Genomic DNA, 18,157 nt, shown 5'->3' on the forward strand with positions numbered 1-18,157 from the left:
TGTTAAGATCATAATGGGTCATAATGTTGTGGCTGAATAGTGTACATTCAGCACCTGTGTGCGAGAAAATAACTGGAAGGCCTGGAAGCTATAAAGATCCACCAGATGCTGTGCAGAGGTGGCTTCATCTGAATCATGTTAATCCACTATACTTGATGATCAGGTTGTGGAAATACGTTTGTATTTTCCGTGTTCCTTTTGACCTTAGATGTTTTGTTTACTTTCATCTTTTTCCATATCTCTTCTCATGGTTCTCTAAGATGAACAGCCAACGAGAACAATCTCTCTCAATGATTCATGCAGTTGAACAGCCACCTACAAGGATCCATAGGTGGTTCAACTATGGACCCAAAGATGAAGGCCTTGGTGTGTCCCTGACACAAAGTATTAACCCTCAATTGAAGGGTTAATACTTTGTGGGGTGAAGCATTTTGGCCCCAACAAATATGTGAAAACCAATGGTACACACACACACACACACACACACACACACACACACACACACACGCACGCACGCACACACAAACACTGATAACACAAAAAAGAATCACACAAGTCAGATTTCAGATTTCTTAATAAAAATAATTCATTTCAGGACAACATATAAATAATTATTGAATCACACAATACAGATATCTTGATATGAATAAATACTTAACAAATAAAATCAGGCTTTTTTTCATACAATACCCTATTGTCGAAAAAGTCACACAAAGAAACTTCCACACCGTTTGCATGTTTTGTTACACCTTCTGCTCTTAAGCCAATGCTCGTCCTACTGTTGGAATGTCCCTATGCAAGTCGGAGTACCATTCCTAAATGCCTCAGCAGCTTAGACAAGTCATGTGCAACTTCTATGATCTCCCCCCAGTCAAACTCAGTCAGGACGCCTTGCTAAGGGGTCCTGATGAGCTGACCGCTAATTGGCCTTTAATTGATTAAGGTTTGTCTAGAGGTGATTAAAGCACACAGAGATCTACGTACAGGCTGTCAACATGTGGGCTAGCCTGACAGCTTCAGATACAGTTGAATGAAAAGGCAGACCAAGAGCCTGTTTGTCTATGCTTCTCTAACTAGAGCCACAGATTGACATCTGCCTACAGCAGAGTGATTCAGCAGAAGTATGAGGGGATTAACTCACAGTTGATATCGCATTTCTGTTAATCTGATACACGTTTTTATAATTGACGTTTGCTCTGTAGATATATATTTCTTTGAATTTGGTTTAAAAAAAACAACAAAAAACGACACTCGTGGAAAGATGGTGTCCATTCGGGGATTTTTAACACGAGAGATCTTGATTAGGTCTCACGTGTGATTTCACAGAAATGGAGATGTCTATCTGTGGCAGCCTAGTTAGTTTAGAATGGTCCAGGCTGGCCATTGTTAAGGAGGTAACAACAACTGTTTGGCAATTGATGGCACATATTTTTTTTTTTTTTTTGGCAGAAACAAAACCAAATATATCAAAATACAATAAAAAATTCCAAAACAAAAAAAATAACAAAAACAAAATAGGAATGTCAGTTTTTCGTGTATTCCAGACGCACACTTGCATGCGTTTTGTGTGTATGTGTGTGTGCGTGTGTGTGTGTGTGTTTGTGTGTTGGAGATGAGGCATCGGGTTGGAAGGTCCTACAATATGGACTAAGATCCATATTCACAAAAGTATTTTATAGGTGGGAGCGCTGATTCGTAATCACTGATCAGGCCCCTCTGGTCCATAAAATTTCAATCACTACTTAAAGGCAAAAACTTATCGAGGATCAGCCCCAATAGTGTGCTGTTGTCGAGGCAGCACAAAACACATTCAGATAAACAAGATTAGCCGAAGCAGGCAATGGGATTGCTCTCTGAAGTTTTGAAATTGTCGCCTTGGCACATCCAGTGGGGTGGAGCGGAAAGGAATGCATTCGTCAATGTGTTTGGTTACCTACACCTCAGGCAGGGGGTGGGGCTTACAATCTCACAGAGCTGCGTTTTGTATGTGCGTGCGTGTGTGCATATGTTGTGGTCAGGTGGATGACTCTCCAGACTTCATTCTCTTCTTCTGGCAATCCCCTATCGACGGAACCGGCGACACTACATTTTGTGCGTGCGTATGTAGGTATGTGTGCGCATGTGTCTATGCGTTTCTAGGTGCTTAAGTGGTAAGTAAACAGGAAAACAACATCCAAGGCAACAGATCCGTTTTGGAGAAAAGGGGAAATAAGAGGAAGGAAAGGAGGAATAGAAAGAGAATGAGTCCTGTCTCTTCTGTGTTCTCTGCCTTCTGTCCGCGAACACCACCAGCGTGTTGGCTACAATGGAGAGGCTTGTATTTCTGTACATGTAGCACCAGAACTAGCAGGGGCCTGCCCTGTCTGTCTTGCACCGTTTAGACACATGGTTTGTTTTTCACGTTCCGCGACAGTTTTACATTGTTAACTTCATAAAACAGATGAGTAAACACTCCTATTAACCGACTAATGGAAGAAATAAATTTTTGATCATTTTACAATATTGATTGCAAGAGCCTCTTTTGGCAAATCTTTATCTATTTCGGGAGGACATAAATCATTTTGGAGAACGTTTCGCTTTCTGCTCCCGCAGGTTGGTTGCTGGGCTTGCCGAACTACTGCATCCCTCACTCTACAGAGCAAATGCTAGACAGACAGGCAGACAGATACACAGATAGGTTAAGACAGACAGACAGACGGGGGGGTATAAATCCTTGGCTGTGGTCTAGAAAGCAATGTCAGATGCTTCTTGTTATGTCAACATACAATCATTTTGTCCGGCACGATTCACTTACGTACCTCTAAATACATATTGTACACAAGAGTTAAGTCAGTTGCTCTGACATGTTAGCCAAACCTCTCACCGTGTGAGTGCACGGGGCACGTCAGATGATAATAATTGCACAAAGAGGTATTGTGGAGGCCATGTCTACTGCGAACACACACACATACATGCACGCACACACATACGCACGCTCACGCACACGCACGCACACACAACCTCCCCCCCACGTACACACACTCTCTCTTCACATTCTACATGGGGGGTTTGATTTTCAGGCCATAAGGTTACTAGTTAGTCACTAGCTAGTTAGTTAGTTGGTTAGTTAGTATCAGAGGTGCATTGACTGGCATGGGGGGCCCACAGCAGGGCGGCGGCTCTAGCGCGCTAGAGGTGTGTCTTCATTGTGTGCCTGGGTGAGTATGTGGTCAGCCGCGGTAAATCTGTTTGAAGTGGTCGCACTCGTTGCAGTAGCCCTGTTTCTCTTGGTTGGCGTAGTGGTCGCAGCCCTGCGTCCTGCATCGCTGCTTGGACTTCTCTTTGGGCGCCTGCGCCCTCCTGCCTGCTTCTCTGCCCTGGCCACGCGTGTGGCACTCTGGACAGAGGTCTGTGCAGCCCGGGGACACGTTACTGCAGCCACTCCGCCTGCACTGAGTCTGGGTCTGGGTCTGGGATTGCTGCGAAGATCTGGGTTTTGCTGCTCGGTCCCGCTTTTTTTTTGTGCAGACGAGGAGCAAAGAGGAACAAAAAAAAAAAAGAAGAGAAAGTTTAATTAGCAACTGAGCGTCAGCAGCCTATTGTAAGATTGTCAGATAAACCGCAGACAGAACTGAAAGGACAAATAGGTGAAGTACAGAAAAGAGCAGGACTTAAGAAGGTATGGCAGGAACCTACCATAACCAGAGGTGGGGCCACTTGGTTAAGCCGTGCACTTTGCTCTTTGACGTAACACTTATCGCAGTAGCCCTCCAGCATTGCTTTGCCGACTGCACCACATCCAGGCCCACGACACCGTGAGGCGTTTTGAAAGCCTACCTCGCGCTGGTTGGGGACCGGAGGAGTAGGTGGAGTCAGGTCTGGAATAGACAACAGGCAACATACTCAATATCCCGTCTGATCTGACATCTCAGACAACACAGATTCATGAAATAACTTGAAAGATTTACTAAGAAAGATTCAATAAAACATAGGTGAAAACGCTATAAAATGACAGAAGTATTCCAGATTAGTTTCAGGACTTACGGTGGTTGGTCTGATAGTCTACATAGCAAATAGTGCAGAAACCCAACTTCTCCGGTGTCCCAAAGAATTGGCAGCCAGATCTTTTACAAGGCCGGGCCAGAGGGGTCTGCCAGGCTGAGGTGTGCCCTAGGGTTAGGTTGAGGCATGGCCGCTCAGTGTCCCTGGCCTGGCTCCACGCTGAAGACGAGGCCTCAGTCCTGGGGTTGCTCTGCTGCGGCTCTCCCTTCTCCGGAGCCTGCTGTCTCTGCATGCAGGGTGGACACAGGCCATTGAATATCCTGAAAGCCTCCTGTCTGCACATGCTGCATCGCTCTGTCTCTGTCTCGCAGCCCCCCCACTGGGTCCAGCCGGAGCCCTGGGCCGGGTGAGGAACGACAGGCCCCGCATTGGGGCCTGGGAGTCCTGTAGCAGCCGTTCCAGCACCAGGGGGTCCATGGTTTTGTCTGGCGTTAAAGCAGCGCTCACAAAGTCCGTCGTGCTCCACGCTGAGGGTGAACAGGCAGCCGGGTGTCTTACACTTCATGGCATGAGTTTCACTGTATAGACTGAGGCTGGGAGCGGTGGGTGGGGCGGAGCGGGGGCTGGATAACACCACTCCTCTCCCGGATGAAGAGCACGGGGGACTGCTGCTTCGGGCTCCTCTGGAGCTCACCTCAGTCTCTGATCCGCCTATCACTCCTACCCCACCTTGTACTCCTCCTCCCTTGGTCTGAACCACCCCTTCTATCCTCGCTCCTCCGCCCGTCGTGGCCTGTCGCTTCTCAAAGCATTCGTGGCAATGGGGCTGCGTGTCCACAGAGACGTAGAAGGTGCATCGTGGTGTGGCACAGCGGATCTCGATGAGGGAGAGCTGGGAGACAGAGAAGGGTGGCGGGCGCTGGGGCTGGGCTGCCCATGCTTGCTCCTTGTCCTCCTGCCAGCGCTGGTACTCATGGTTGACGAGCTGCAGGTAGTCCTCCATCAGGTTCATGTCTTCTGGAAGGTTCCCCTCATCCAGCCTTAGGACAGACATACAAAACAGTTAATACAGCTATTGTGATCAGTTTGCTGCCAGGATTTTGGGAAGTTAAACTGCAATGAACTGATCATCAACCAAAAAGTTGCAATGGTTCCAACCCTGAGTTGCAATGTACAAAACTGCATTTAACACTGGGGCCAAGAGTTTCAACTGCAACTTCTTTCAAAGTATTTTATTTTTTCTATTCTATTTCAGGGGACAGGCCGTATAATAAGTACCGTGCAGCTTTCATGATCCGTGTAGTGTCGTGGCCCAAGCCTATGACAGGGATCTCTAGTAGATCCAGGTAGTCTTTAAGCAGCCTCTCTTTCTGCTGCTGTTCCCTCTCCATCAGAAAGTGAACCTTCAGCTCCTCAAAGCCCACCCGTCTCGGGTTGATTAGCGGTACTGCTCGGATCTCTGAAAATTGAGATCAAGACAGCAGATGTATTACGGGGGTTCTTTGTTCCTCTCTTCATCCTGTCAGCTGCAGATGTTTCCTCGTGTTTCCTACCTGGACCGCTGTCTTTGATGGTGATAAGGGGTGCAAAGTGCTGGGAGTCGTAGCCGAGCACTATTGGGTATTTGTAGCACTCTGTAGGCGGCCAGTGTAGAGGCAGATAGATCCCACCCACATTCAGAGGAGAGATGGAGGAGCCAGACTTCATGCTCCTGACCACCTGGTCTGTTGAAAGATTAAAAAAAACAACTATGAAATACTTCAGTGTTATCTCACTGCACATACTATTGATCAGAACTTCGGTCACCACTTCCTCTCTACATAGCTTTCCAAATTATACAGGTACAGTGAAATCCAACACCACGAAGGCCTCGTAGCACGGCAAAACGTTGAGGAACATTCTCTATCCCTGACAGACATGTCGACACAAGACGGCTGAGTCTTTGATGGCTGGGGAGATAAACCTTCAACGAGAAGATAGAGCAGCGAGTACCTGCGATGACGATGATGGGTCTGCGGAGAATGTTGGAGAGGACGAAGATGTGAATGTCCTCCAGAGAGTCAAACTGGAGGCCGTTGCTACTAGAGATCGGAGACGCCATCTTCACAATCTTTTCCCACTCCTCTTCCCAGTTCTGGGACAACACACACACACACACAGAGTTGGGATATTAACTTGTGCAAACTTGGATAACATTTGAGAAAATTCCCTCCATAAAATGCCAGTAGGAAAATGAAGGGAAGGACGTAAACTGGTTTGGACTGTGCCACTAACATGTATTTGAATTTATTTGCATTTACGTGGACAAAAAAACTATTTTACTGTTTCACTAACTCATATTATTTTAAACTCAGACTCTCAGGCTCCTGCCATCGAGCACTGATGTCACTACAAATAAATGAAGGAGACATTCGTCATTCGACCTAGTCTAATCTTCATACCATGGTAGTGTATCGGAGGCCGGTCTGGGTGAACTCTTGGGACTGGAGCAGCTCTGCCTGGAACCGAGCTTTAAAGACACCGGTGTCCGTCTCTTTCAAAACGCCGTGCAGAGCTTTTCGAAGCACCAGGTCTGTGTCCTGAACACCAAGCATGTACTGAGAGGCTGCATGAAGCAAACAGTTCCCATCTCCTATAGACACACACAGAGGAGGTAAGCAAACACATCCATCGTTAGTAAATGATTCTGTACATGAGTTACATAAAACTGTGCATGGGTGTACAATGCTTTGAGCGCACAGTATCCACAACAGACAATTGTTCTGTGCGCACAGACACACACGAGTGTAACAAAAGTATGGGGATTTCCAGGCCGCCGGGCCGGTTGTCACACTATCTGGTTTAGACTATTATATGACCCTCATATGCCTTAACAGTACACACGCTACACATAAAGCTCAGTATTTACCCAGGTGACCTATAAGCGAAATAGCAAGGAGTTCACCTGAAACACACATTTAAAAAATCTTTTACTAATTCAATCGGCAAAGAGAATAACCAACAGTTTTTTGTGTGGTTGCATGTCGCAGAAAATCATTTCTTCTACATTTTACTTATTGCACTGAGATGAAGAACCAGTTGCTCAAAGGTGTGTGTGCTAGAGAGCACAAACGGCTAAAAACCCTGGGATTTTACTTAGTGTCCTTTGGCAGTGCTGGGCCTTTTTCTCATTGTGAAACAGGAGAGCCCATATTTGTCTCATGTGCGTCTGCAGCTCTGAAAAACCCTGTTGCCACACTAAGAACAGGAATTTCCCTGCACAAACTTCTGCCTTTTGTGCATGCGTGTGTGTGTGTGTTCCTCTCCTATGATCCAGAATCATCAATGCTATTCAGCTGTCCCTGTACTTTCCACAGGGGCGTGACTTGGACAAGAAGGAATGCTATCGTTTTGACTACTGCTATCAACACTTGATGTAGTCTGTGATTAATGAGCACTGAGATACCATGTGCCTCACAAGCACCAACAAACAGAAATGTGCTCTAATGTTTATATTTGCATCTACTTACGCACCTTTGTATGATATCACTGTATAAAACCAAAACTTTAAGACCTTCAGGAGTGTGGCCACAAGAATGAATGTAAATTTAAATATATGAGAGGCTAAGAAAATGTTAACCCTCACAACTAATCATTTTTAAGTTAGCTGTGATCAGATTTCTGCAATTGACATTACGTAAGGTGTGAGATTACTGTTGTTTTCATTCACGAAACATCTCTCTGTACTTTGAGGAAAAAAGAGTATCCTCTCCTATTTCAGACTGCCAAGCTGTTGTTGCGTTTCTGTGCTCTTGCATCACTCAACAAAAACATAAAATGCACAGCTCTCTCGCCAGAAAAAGCCATCCACAATAGAGATGCATACACACACACGCAGGCATACGTGAAAACGCCCAAACGTCCGCATGCATAATGCACTTCCTCTCGTGCACAAAAACACACCGACTTCTGACCCTGAACTGAGGAACCTGGCGACTAAAGATGAAAGAGGGTCGGCAGGTCCCATCGGTCTAAATATAAACACTTCCTCTTTGGCGAGCTGGGGCACTTCCTGAAATCACACGAGCGTAGGACCAGACTTTACTTTATTTGGTCGCCATTCAGGCCACTGCACAAGTTTCAAGTGTTCTGTTTCTCGTGGGGTTTCAGGTATGTGTCCAACATCATCCTCCACTTTATGTCTCCCTCTTTTCTGTCTCCATCCTGGCCAAAACATATGTTTTTTTTTCTCGTCTGTACTAAAAGAGAAATGGAGAATTTAAAGCCGAATAACGCGGCTACCAAAGAAGGAATCTGAACGTGTAAGACGGAACACTGGCACACTGTACTGTATGTGTCCTTTCTGCTGCTACAGTATGTGGACCCAGTGTGCTGTAGCTGAACAAATCCTGGCTGATGAGGACACATGACAGACATGGGATGCTGGTTGGGGAAAACCCTTCGGATGCATCCTAGACGTTCAAGACAGAAGACACACTGAAAACAAATTCTCCACTGGACAGAAAGGCCTTTAGGAACGGGAAAACGGATATCGCCCTATTAGTTTAATTGCTGACGAGTTTTATTTATTTATTTCTATTAGCTGTATTTCTTAGTCATGTCTTGTAATGAAGTCTGGTTTTGGGGGAAGCTAAAATGTGGTTCTTACCACACAGCCGAAGGTCTGGGAGGAAGACTTTGGGGTTAATGAGTGAATTTAGCTGCGCAATGACGTGAAGATGGATCTCTGACGGACTTCTTTTCGCTCACGTTTTCTCTGTGTGTGTGTGTCTGCTGAGCTTCAGTGACTCAGCAGCGGTCAGTCAGTCCTCTGTGTGTACGTGTGTGTGCGCGCGTTTGAGTGTGTTCTCCGTCCTCTGCTCAAAGTCACGTCTGGGTCCTTCAGAGTTAGACGCTCCGGCTCTAAATTCTGTCCCATCGTTATGACATCATCTTCGCAAGCCAGGAAATTCCATCCAAGTTACTGGCAGCAGAAGTCAGAAGAGTTTGTCACCAACCCAGGGGTCTTTCAGAAGAGGAAGCATGTACTGATGAGTGCAACAGCAACTCTTTTAGTCATTACTGACTTCAGTATTTGGCAGTGACACTGGCAAATAGTTTCAGAGTCGTGATCTTACAGACATCCAGTAAGTTCCTCATTAATACGGTAACTGTTCAAAGTAAATTCTGAGATAACACCAATGTCGGAATTGCTCATATGACAAATAACCAAATAGTTTCCTCTGGAAACTCGCTTGTTTAAGAAAAACTTGCATTGCGGATTTGTTTCCGCTTCCTCCTTCGTTTGTGAACCCTACAGCTGATGAGTCCTTTAGAGAATGTTTTTTTTCCCGTCACCTTAAAATAGATTTGATGTACATACCAGATGTGTGTAAGTTACTTCAATATAGATTTAAATAAAAGTCAAGCGGAGACCACAAGATGAAGAACTAGGACAAGGTCTAATCAGTTAACCTTCACTGGGCAGGCCAGAAAGTTATTATCATGTGACTTTTCTTTTTAGACCCATTGACATTCACACTCCTTAAATACACACACCTACGCAGAAAACAGGGGACGTGCCCCTAATGTTATCAAATTCAAAAGCTGTGGAAATATTCGGGTCTGAAACATCATTGACAGTAAACAACAGTCCTGTGTTTGACACCAGAGAATTTCCCAGTACAGAGCTATGATCACAAGTAATCAGGCCCTGGTCTGAATGTTTGCCTGCCTTTGGGATGTTCCTGTGTTACAACATCCACGTAACAGAAAACATGACTTAGCAATGGGCTTTCTGAGCTCAAATGCTCAGCACAGTGAAAACCAAAAGGGGGGCTGCTAAATGAGTCTATGCGAAAGCGGCACCCGCGTCCCTCAACTGTTGTCATTTACAGTAACCCTACTTGTGAGTAATGACATCTCAGAATCTACATATCAAATAGCCCTGACTCATAATTGCGCACCTTCTCTGTCACAGAAAATGAAACAAAAGCAAATCACATCCTCTGTCAAGAGCAATGAGGATCGCCGCAATTCCTAAAATCGAGGGGAAAAAACTTCAATTCAAAGAATAAACGGCCGAAGTCGTTTGTCGTTTTGTTCCATTTTGTCTTAAATGTCAACTTTCATACCGATTAAGACATTAAAGCTAAGACACGCGAAATAAACTCAACAACGCGGTCCCCAACTTCAGGCAGGTTCACACAAGAAATCTGGTCTACTGAAAACACCTTCATCTCCATCTCCATCTCCATCTCCAAGTACAGTTCGTAGACCAAATCTGTCTTACCATTGGTGCGTAAAGGCACCATCTTCTTCAGCTCCCGACACCAGTTGAGCTTCTTCTCCTGCTCCAATGAGGCCTGCATGGTTCGGTCCAGGATGGCGGCCTGCACGACCTCCCTGAAGGCCTGGGGGAAGTGGTTCATCGCGATCATCTCCAGGGTGTAACGGTGCATACCCCGCAGGTGGTGCATGAGGCCGCCGCTGGCCGATGGCTTCACCACGTCGTTGGGCACTCGCTGACGGATCTTCACCGCCTTCAGCAGGTTGGAGACAAATAGGAACTTGGGGAGGAAATTCTGACCCTGCGACATGGCGGACTGGTGGACCGGCGGATGGAAGAAGGGGAGGAAGAGGACCAAGGAGGAGGAGGAGGAGGAGGAGGAGGAGGAGGAGGCACCAACCGCTGATGACCGAACAACGTGGAATCTGGATAGAGACAAGAGGACAGTGTTATTTCAAAGCTAAGTACAGTAGACAAACTCATGGGAATTTTTCAGTGGAGATTCCCCGTCCTTATTAATTGAGACTCAAGACACAACTTAATTTACAGTTTTGTTTCGGGAAACCACCCGTCACAAAGGCTGTTTGCTGAGATTCTGCCAGACCAAACTGAATAAAGTACACAAAGACCCCTCTGTAGTCCTGTTTGTTCTTTTAATTCTCCTTTTTGTCTTGATGGCTTTTGAGAGTTTCCCCCAACACAAGAGTGTCCCACTGGTGTTTTCCAGACGTTTAGCTGAAGGCCACCCAGGGCTTCCCAGGCGTCTGGGGAGGTCACAGGGCCTGCCCTCTCGCCAGAGCAGCCGTCACTCTTTGTTCAAAGGGCGAGGGATCTTTGGGAAAAGTACAACTCGTGTGCAGACATTTTGTTTCAGGTTTTCCTGAAAACGCCGTGCCACTAATCCCCGTGACTTCGTCGGTTCCGTCCTTTGTTTCAGTTCTGGACGCGTCCCCCCGAGTTATTGTGACATTCAGCATCTGCACAAGAGGGTCTTCTAAACAAAAGTGCAGCCTGAAGTTTGGACCATTTCCTGATCAACTGAACCACACAAACTTTTACCCTACTTTACAATTGAAGGTTGGACAACTCAAGGGTTTTTAAAGGAACCTTTCACCCCAAGCGAAGAGCGTGTCAGCGCATTACGAGTTCACAGGAAGCAGAAAGTGATGGTCAGCAAGTAGACCCGAAGTTGTGCTGACTTTTAAACTTTTGCCTCGTATGGTAGAGAGCTGCTAGTCAAGTGAGCTGACACACCTGGACACTGAGCTACTAGTGGCCTCTGTGCGTTTTACTACCAAAACAGCAGCAGGTGCAACAACAGACTAGGCCACGCTAAAGGGGGGTTAGTCCGCCACCGAGGGTCCAGACAACAGACAACAGACCAAAGTGTTGCCATCAATGAGCGGTGGTGTTGATCCACACAGAGCAGAGTTCAGGCAGCAGACCCAGAGGTGGACGCTGCGGTTTAGGGTGGCTGGCTACACACACGCACACACACACACACACACACAAAACACACACAATAACAGGACTTTGCTGACGTTAAAGGCTTACGTAATTCCAATGACAACTACCTTTGAAACAATGTAGCGCTGAATCGCGTCTCACGGCGCAGGTATCGACACGGTGCGGCCGCGCAGATGCCACATTCGTCTGTTTAAATGCCTCGTTATCCGCTTGAGGGTGACGTCTTTGTAAACAATGGCTGTCAAAGCCACTGTCGTGAGCAGGCTTCAAGCTTCCTCCATGTCCCCAGAAACACGACCGTACGTTTTTACTCGAGGCCCGAACGCGACGTAGCCGCCAAGTCTCACCCCACCACCGGGGAGAAATGTTGTCCACATGTGGAAGCGCGAGGAGGGGAGGACTGGTGTCTTACCTGGGTAATATGTCGGGGTAATAACAAAGCCTTCCGGATGCTCAGGCTAGTCCTCTCTCAGCCACTTCACTCAGCCTCACCGCAGCGGTCCTCGGCGCCATTCAACCTTCTCTTTCCTTCAGTATCAGATCTATTTTGGAGCCCCCGCAGCTTGCAGCAGGCTTTCAAAAGACTACACACGTTCGCAGACGATAGTCTTTCAAAAAAAAGGAAAAAGTGAAGGGGATTTCCACACGGGGACTTTCCGTCCACCCATTTTCCTCCCTCACTCAGTCACAACCTGTGCAGTTTCGGCTCGCCGTCGCTAGGGGGCCTCTATCTGTCTGCCTCAATACTGAGAAGCATATCCCACCTACCGAGCACAAAGGAGCGTCACTGACGGAGACAGACAGGTCGCGTCATACTCTATTTCATGAGACAGCCTCAGAAATAAATCATTAAGCTGCTATGAGAGCAGCACTGGTAAACTGATTCAGGAAAACGAAAGAATAACTCATCACTTGATCAGAAGTACACTGGCTGACTACTGCATGTGTTTATTTATGTTGCAGTTGCATTGATGATACTGATGTGCGTATGCGTGCCAATGGTTTCTTTTTCTTTCTTTCTTTCTTTCTTTCTTTCTTTCTTTCTTTCTTTCTTTCTTTCTTTCTTTCTTTCTTTCTTTCTATTTGGGTTTATTGTGCACATGTGTATGTCCAGCCCTCACAGACTCTTAAAAGCTGCTCTCAGGAACATAACATATTTCCTGCAACATTACATTTCAAACATGACAAGAACTATAATATGTCTCCTGTACCAAACGCCACAAATAAAATATGCTACAAAAAGAACCCTGTTATCTTCCTCAAAAATGAATATGTTTTAATAACTATCCAGAATAATTTAGATTCTCTCAACAACAAACATATATTGCTTCCGACTGAACCCATAAATCTACTTTCCCAAAGCACAGCTCTACACTAAAAATAGAAATCAGTTATTTAAATTCTGCTCAACTGTGGCTTTACAGAAAATGGTTTCCATACCAGATATTCAGCTCATGTGGCCATCAGACTGGTACACATCTGTGTACTATTGGGTTATGGTGGTTTACGAGTTATATTATCAGCAGCTCAGACAAACCTGTGTGTGGAGATGCGCACCAAATGTTTTAATGCGGTTTACCAAATGTAAACGGTGCAACCGAACAGGAGTCATAACTCTTCGGCTAGAAGGTTTGACTAGCTACTGCTTCATGCGTAGGAATAACAGATGAGGCAGAAAGACACATGATTGTGTGATGGTCGAATGAGAATACGTAAGGGCATTGCTGACAGGCCACAAAAAAAAAGCATCAGTATCACGTTATAATAAGATACTGATAATTTTTTCCCTGGCATGGCGGTAATGTTCTTCTGTAAGTAAGGAATCCCCACAATTACAAAAAGTTCATGTCCATAGTCTTGCAGTAACCAGACTGTTTGAATTGTCCAAGACAGTCTGATACCATAAGTATTTACAGTTTACATGACATGAAAATACCAAATAATTTAATCTGAGAATCAGGAATCAGTGAGTACTGTATAGTTGGTGTTTTGTACAATGAATTAGTTAAATTATATGTTCATTTAATATGTTGATTAATTTTTAATGAATAAGAAAAAAATAAGAAAAAAATAAAAAAAACCTGAGTGACTTCCGTCATCATAAATCATATTCAGTATTCTATCAGTATATCTATCTATACTCTAACCAACATCATTAATTCAAATTAGATTTCACAATGGCCTGACTTTCACATGTTTACCTAAACTGCAAACTATATTTTCACCCCCCCCCTTTACTGTATTTTATCTTATCTACTTGTTGTTATCTTGTGTGAGTCCTCACTTTCTATTTTCCTTTCTCTTCCCTGAGGAGATACTCCTACGGCTGTGTTATGCCATCCAAACACTGTAAACCACCGTTCAGTTTCCCACCTATTCATGCGGGGAACAGAAACTCCAATAAGAACCAGACAGCATGCATTCATGAGGGATGAGCTCACTAAAGGAGCCTTACCTTTAAAAGGCTCATGCTCTTGCCCCACGGTTGACATTGAGCACATACTGTAGAGTGATGAAGTATAATGTCACCTTTGCTGAATACACCCATATCTATGAAGTATTTGGTGACAAAGGCTCAAACCTATTAGTGTGGCTATCAGAAACAATGCAAATGATTTATCTTTATAAAAATTTTAAAGGTACTTTGTTGGATCACATGCTGTCTGAGTCACAGGCCAGAATCATTAATACTAGCTGCTGCTTGTTGAAGCAATGAGGGGCACAGTCATCAGCACATGGAAAACCCCAGAAGAGACAACTGACCCAGTCCACTGTTCCAGATCACCAGGTGGTTCAAGTATGAGCAATCCTATTAGTTCCCCGCTGTCCAAATCTTCCATAATAGTACAATGCGGTGGTCAGATGTTCTGAGAGGAGTTCAACAAAAACAATCAGCTCTGGGCTGTTTCTGAGTGTGAGGGCGTCTTTTAAAAAAAACACATCCAACGTTAAATGTGCTGTATCGGACCAGCAGACTGTGACGCTACTGACTTTTTAGCACTCATATTTAAATTAGACTGAGCTCGGCTCTGCGGTCAGTATTAGATCAAAAATAAAACATTAGGTTCCGCATATTAAAACACTTTAACATGGCACTACCACACAGTTAGATCAGCATAAATGTGTCCTCTTCACTACAGCCGAGCGGGAAATATTGTCCTTTTCCCTTAATTAAACCCAGATTTCCCTAAGAAAACACACAACGAGCTTACAAGATATGATGCAAAAATTCCTAAATATGAAAATAAATAATAAAATGGCGCTCACACATGTATTCAAGTACACGTTTCAGGTATAATGCTTGACATATCATTTCTGACTTAATAATAGGAGCATATTTATATAACGTAATATTTAGCAACATTTTGAAAGGAGAACTCTTACTTCTTGATATTTTTACAGAAGTAGAACATTTGAGTACTTCCTTAACTTCAACAGCACAGTGTTATTGACATACACCAATCAGCCACAACATTAAAACCACTGACAGGCGAAGTAAATATAAAATATAACATTGACAATCTTGTGACAATTTATTGTTGTTCTGCTGGGAAACTTCTGGACCAGGGATTCATGTGGATGTTACTAAGACATGTACCACCCACCTAGACCAGACCAGGCACCCCCCATAACAATGATGTCAGCAACCATCCCCAGGGGGATGAAGCCTGACACAAACACAGACATAAAAACGTCTTAGGAGCAACTCAAAAAACATGAAGAACAGCACAAAGTAGATGTGTAGACGTAGATCCCAGACTGATCAAGTATCTGTGGGATGATCCACAAAGGGCTCTCCCTACTAACAGCATCCTGTTACCAGACACCACGGGACACCTTCATAAGGACCATGTCTATTCTCTGATGAGTCACAACTGTTTTGGAGGCACAAGGGAGATCTGAACAATATGAGACATGTGCTGTGTTATGTCTGATTGGGGTTTATCACAACTTAAACAACTTCTCTATTGTCAAACATTAACACTCCCATACCGAAAAGGCCATAATGACTTGTGTTCTCACAATCAGGTAGATCGTGCTTTTGCTGACTGGGCTCTGTCTTCAATTAAATAAAACTACACAGCAATAAAATTTCATTTGGCTGATATGCATCACCTGCCTCAGCCAGTGAATAAATCATCTAATTGCAGGGCGTTTTGTTGATGTTGTTTAACTTTACTCATTCACTAGTCATCTATTGCTAAGACTTGATGCGAACATGTGACTCACTTTGACCTTCACTTTACAAAAGTGATGTCAGCTCTTCTTCCTGGTTGACGGCGATGTTACTTCATGTGCACATGCTGCAATGTGCTTTTTTTTTCAAAAAAAGAACAGAATCCTTATCACGTGTCTTATTGTATCCTCTTTTACTGATTCACAAAGATAAATCTAAAGTATGTCAACGTTTTGGGTTGGGTTGTATGCACCAGCAAAAGACTGCTCCTTTTCTATTTAAAGGGGCACAATGCAGCTGTAATTAAGGGATTATGATAATAATACTCATGTTTGTCATTTACATGGCTATCTCCTGGTAATCCGGGTACTTGTTCTACTCATTATTCTAAAAGCCAAAACACATACCTTTATATGTCCTCCAAAGTCATACGTCTCTTGTGTTCTGACAGTGTGGCCAGTCCCTCAGAGTGACTTCTGAACCCAGATCCTTCCATCAGAGCCCCAAAAGCCTCGGCACCCTGTCCTGGTATGAGGTGGCAGAACAGTGGGGAGAACCCTAGAGGAGATTTGTGAAGAGGAAACATGTCAGTGTTCTTCTGGCTCTTCTTGGAAAGCACCTCGGAGGAGGATCGAAACCAACTCCTACTGAAATGCACTTGACACACAGATTAGGGGTAAAAGCAGACAATAACTTCACATTGTTTAATTGTCACACTTTTCTTTTTCTGAGCCTTTGCTTGAAAGATACTTGTATATTTTCAGGCACTGACTTAGGTAGAGATTAGAGAGCCATGGATGACAATATAGTGATCAAGCCTGACATCTAGTGGCACTTATGAAGAAGCACAAGCAAACACAGACGTCAAACAGCTATGATCGTCTCAAATATTTCTATTTAATTGACAACATCACTTTGCATTCAGATACAATAAAGTAATCCATTAACACATAAGATGATTCCCAGGTTATACAGTCATGGCAAGATAAAATAATTAAAAAACTTTTACTCTTACTTAAATATTTTGATTGCAAAACCTTTTCTAAAATAAATCTGACGCTGCAGTACTCTGCCTATATTCTCATGTCATAACACTGAAGAAGTGTCTTCCCAATATGAGTTTGTGAAAGATATGAATCGGTCTGGCTTTCATCAGAGTGGTTAATAGTTTGTCAGGAACCAGCCCGAATGAGTTGATGTCTTTCTGATAAACCCATTCAGCTGAAGGTGTGGCGATGCAGAATGTATGAGTCTTTTCCACTTCCCACGGGGAGGGAACAACCACCACTTCTCCAAAAGTCTAGTTAGCTAATCTGAAACTGGGTGACAAAAATCTCATTAAGCATTTCGTAACACACTCTAGCGATGTGTATCTTGGGTCTCCACAGGGAATCATTCAACATGAGCCGAGCTTCTTATCTTTGCCAGTCAACAATTAGACACTCCTTGATACGCTGTCTGGGGGTGAACTGTCAGAAGTCAAACCAATAGTGGCCACCTTAAGATAAAATGTTTACTTATTTAAACCTTGCAATGTTAGTAGTAGTGGTAGCAGTGATATTTACATTTGCATTTTGTGCCGTGGTGTATTTGCATGTGCTTTATGTTTTGACTTTGTTTCGGGGCCTTCCTGATCAGAAGTAGTTGGAGTCATAGTTGTAGCTGTGTCTGACTATTGTGATGTGACCTAGAATGAGATAATATCTAAAAGAGACATTATTTATATACAGTAAGTTTTATCAGCTGGAAATTGTTTCAAATCAAAAAATATATTTTTCTTCTCTTCTTTTCAAATTTACTCATATAAGGAAAAATCTTTTTAGCATCTACTTTTATTTTTAGCTTAAAGACATTCAATGATCGAAACTGTTAAAGTAAGTCATAGCTGTTTTGTTTTTTTATTGGAAGCAATGGCAGCCATGTTGAAGGACGCACACATACCCTTTACTTTGACAATGTCACTGAGGTTGTTGTCTTCGAGCTGGAGGTTGAGTTAGAGAAACAGCTGAAGTCACCACAACACATTGCAAGGAGGTCACACAGGCCACACTCGGCCTTGACATTAGGCTCCTCTCAGTAAGTGGACATGATGAAACTCGTATTCTATTGGAAGACAAGGTGCAGGTGGCCCGTCAACACAAGAAGGTCAAATATTTTGAGCTCACAGGGGAGGGCAGAAGAAATGGACACAAGATCAAGTTTCCCAAAAAAGCATCAAGGTGGTTATGGATCAAGGACTTCTAGGACACAAGGCGATGGCTGAT

The 18,157-nt window shown here is 44.2% G+C and overlaps 1 protein-coding gene across 2 annotated transcripts; it reads right to left on the reverse strand.

Annotated features, from left to right (window-relative positions):
* Window positions 1-556: 556 nt before the first annotated feature.
* On the reverse strand, window positions 557-12,420 carry tnfaip3 (tumor necrosis factor, alpha-induced protein 3). Of its 2 annotated transcripts, none has more exons than XM_047603615.1 (9): window positions 12,129-12,420; window positions 10,253-10,674; window positions 6,423-6,613; window positions 5,974-6,115; window positions 5,535-5,705; window positions 5,260-5,440; window positions 4,024-5,021; window positions 3,676-3,857; window positions 557-3,491 (listed from the first exon to the last, which is right to left on the reverse strand). In XM_047603615.1, exons 2-9 carry the CDS (start codon window positions 10,557-10,559, stop codon window positions 3,210-3,212), a joined length of 2,454 nt encoding a protein of 817 aa, XP_047459571.1. In that variant the 5' UTR covers window positions 10,560-10,674; window positions 12,129-12,420; the 3' UTR covers window positions 557-3,209. The 2 variants fall into 2 exon arrangements, with proteins under 2 accessions (XP_047459571.1, XP_047459572.1); XM_047603616.1 differs by lacking the exon at window positions 12,129-12,420 and adding an exon at window positions 11,824-12,119.
* Window positions 12,421-18,157: the final 5,737 nt, after the last annotated feature.

The sequence above is a fragment of the Mugil cephalus genome, chromosome 13, assembly GCF_022458985.1.
Source record: "Mugil cephalus isolate CIBA_MC_2020 chromosome 13, CIBA_Mcephalus_1.1, whole genome shotgun sequence".
NCBI classification, from domain to species: domain Eukaryota; kingdom Metazoa; phylum Chordata; class Actinopteri; order Mugiliformes; family Mugilidae; genus Mugil; species Mugil cephalus.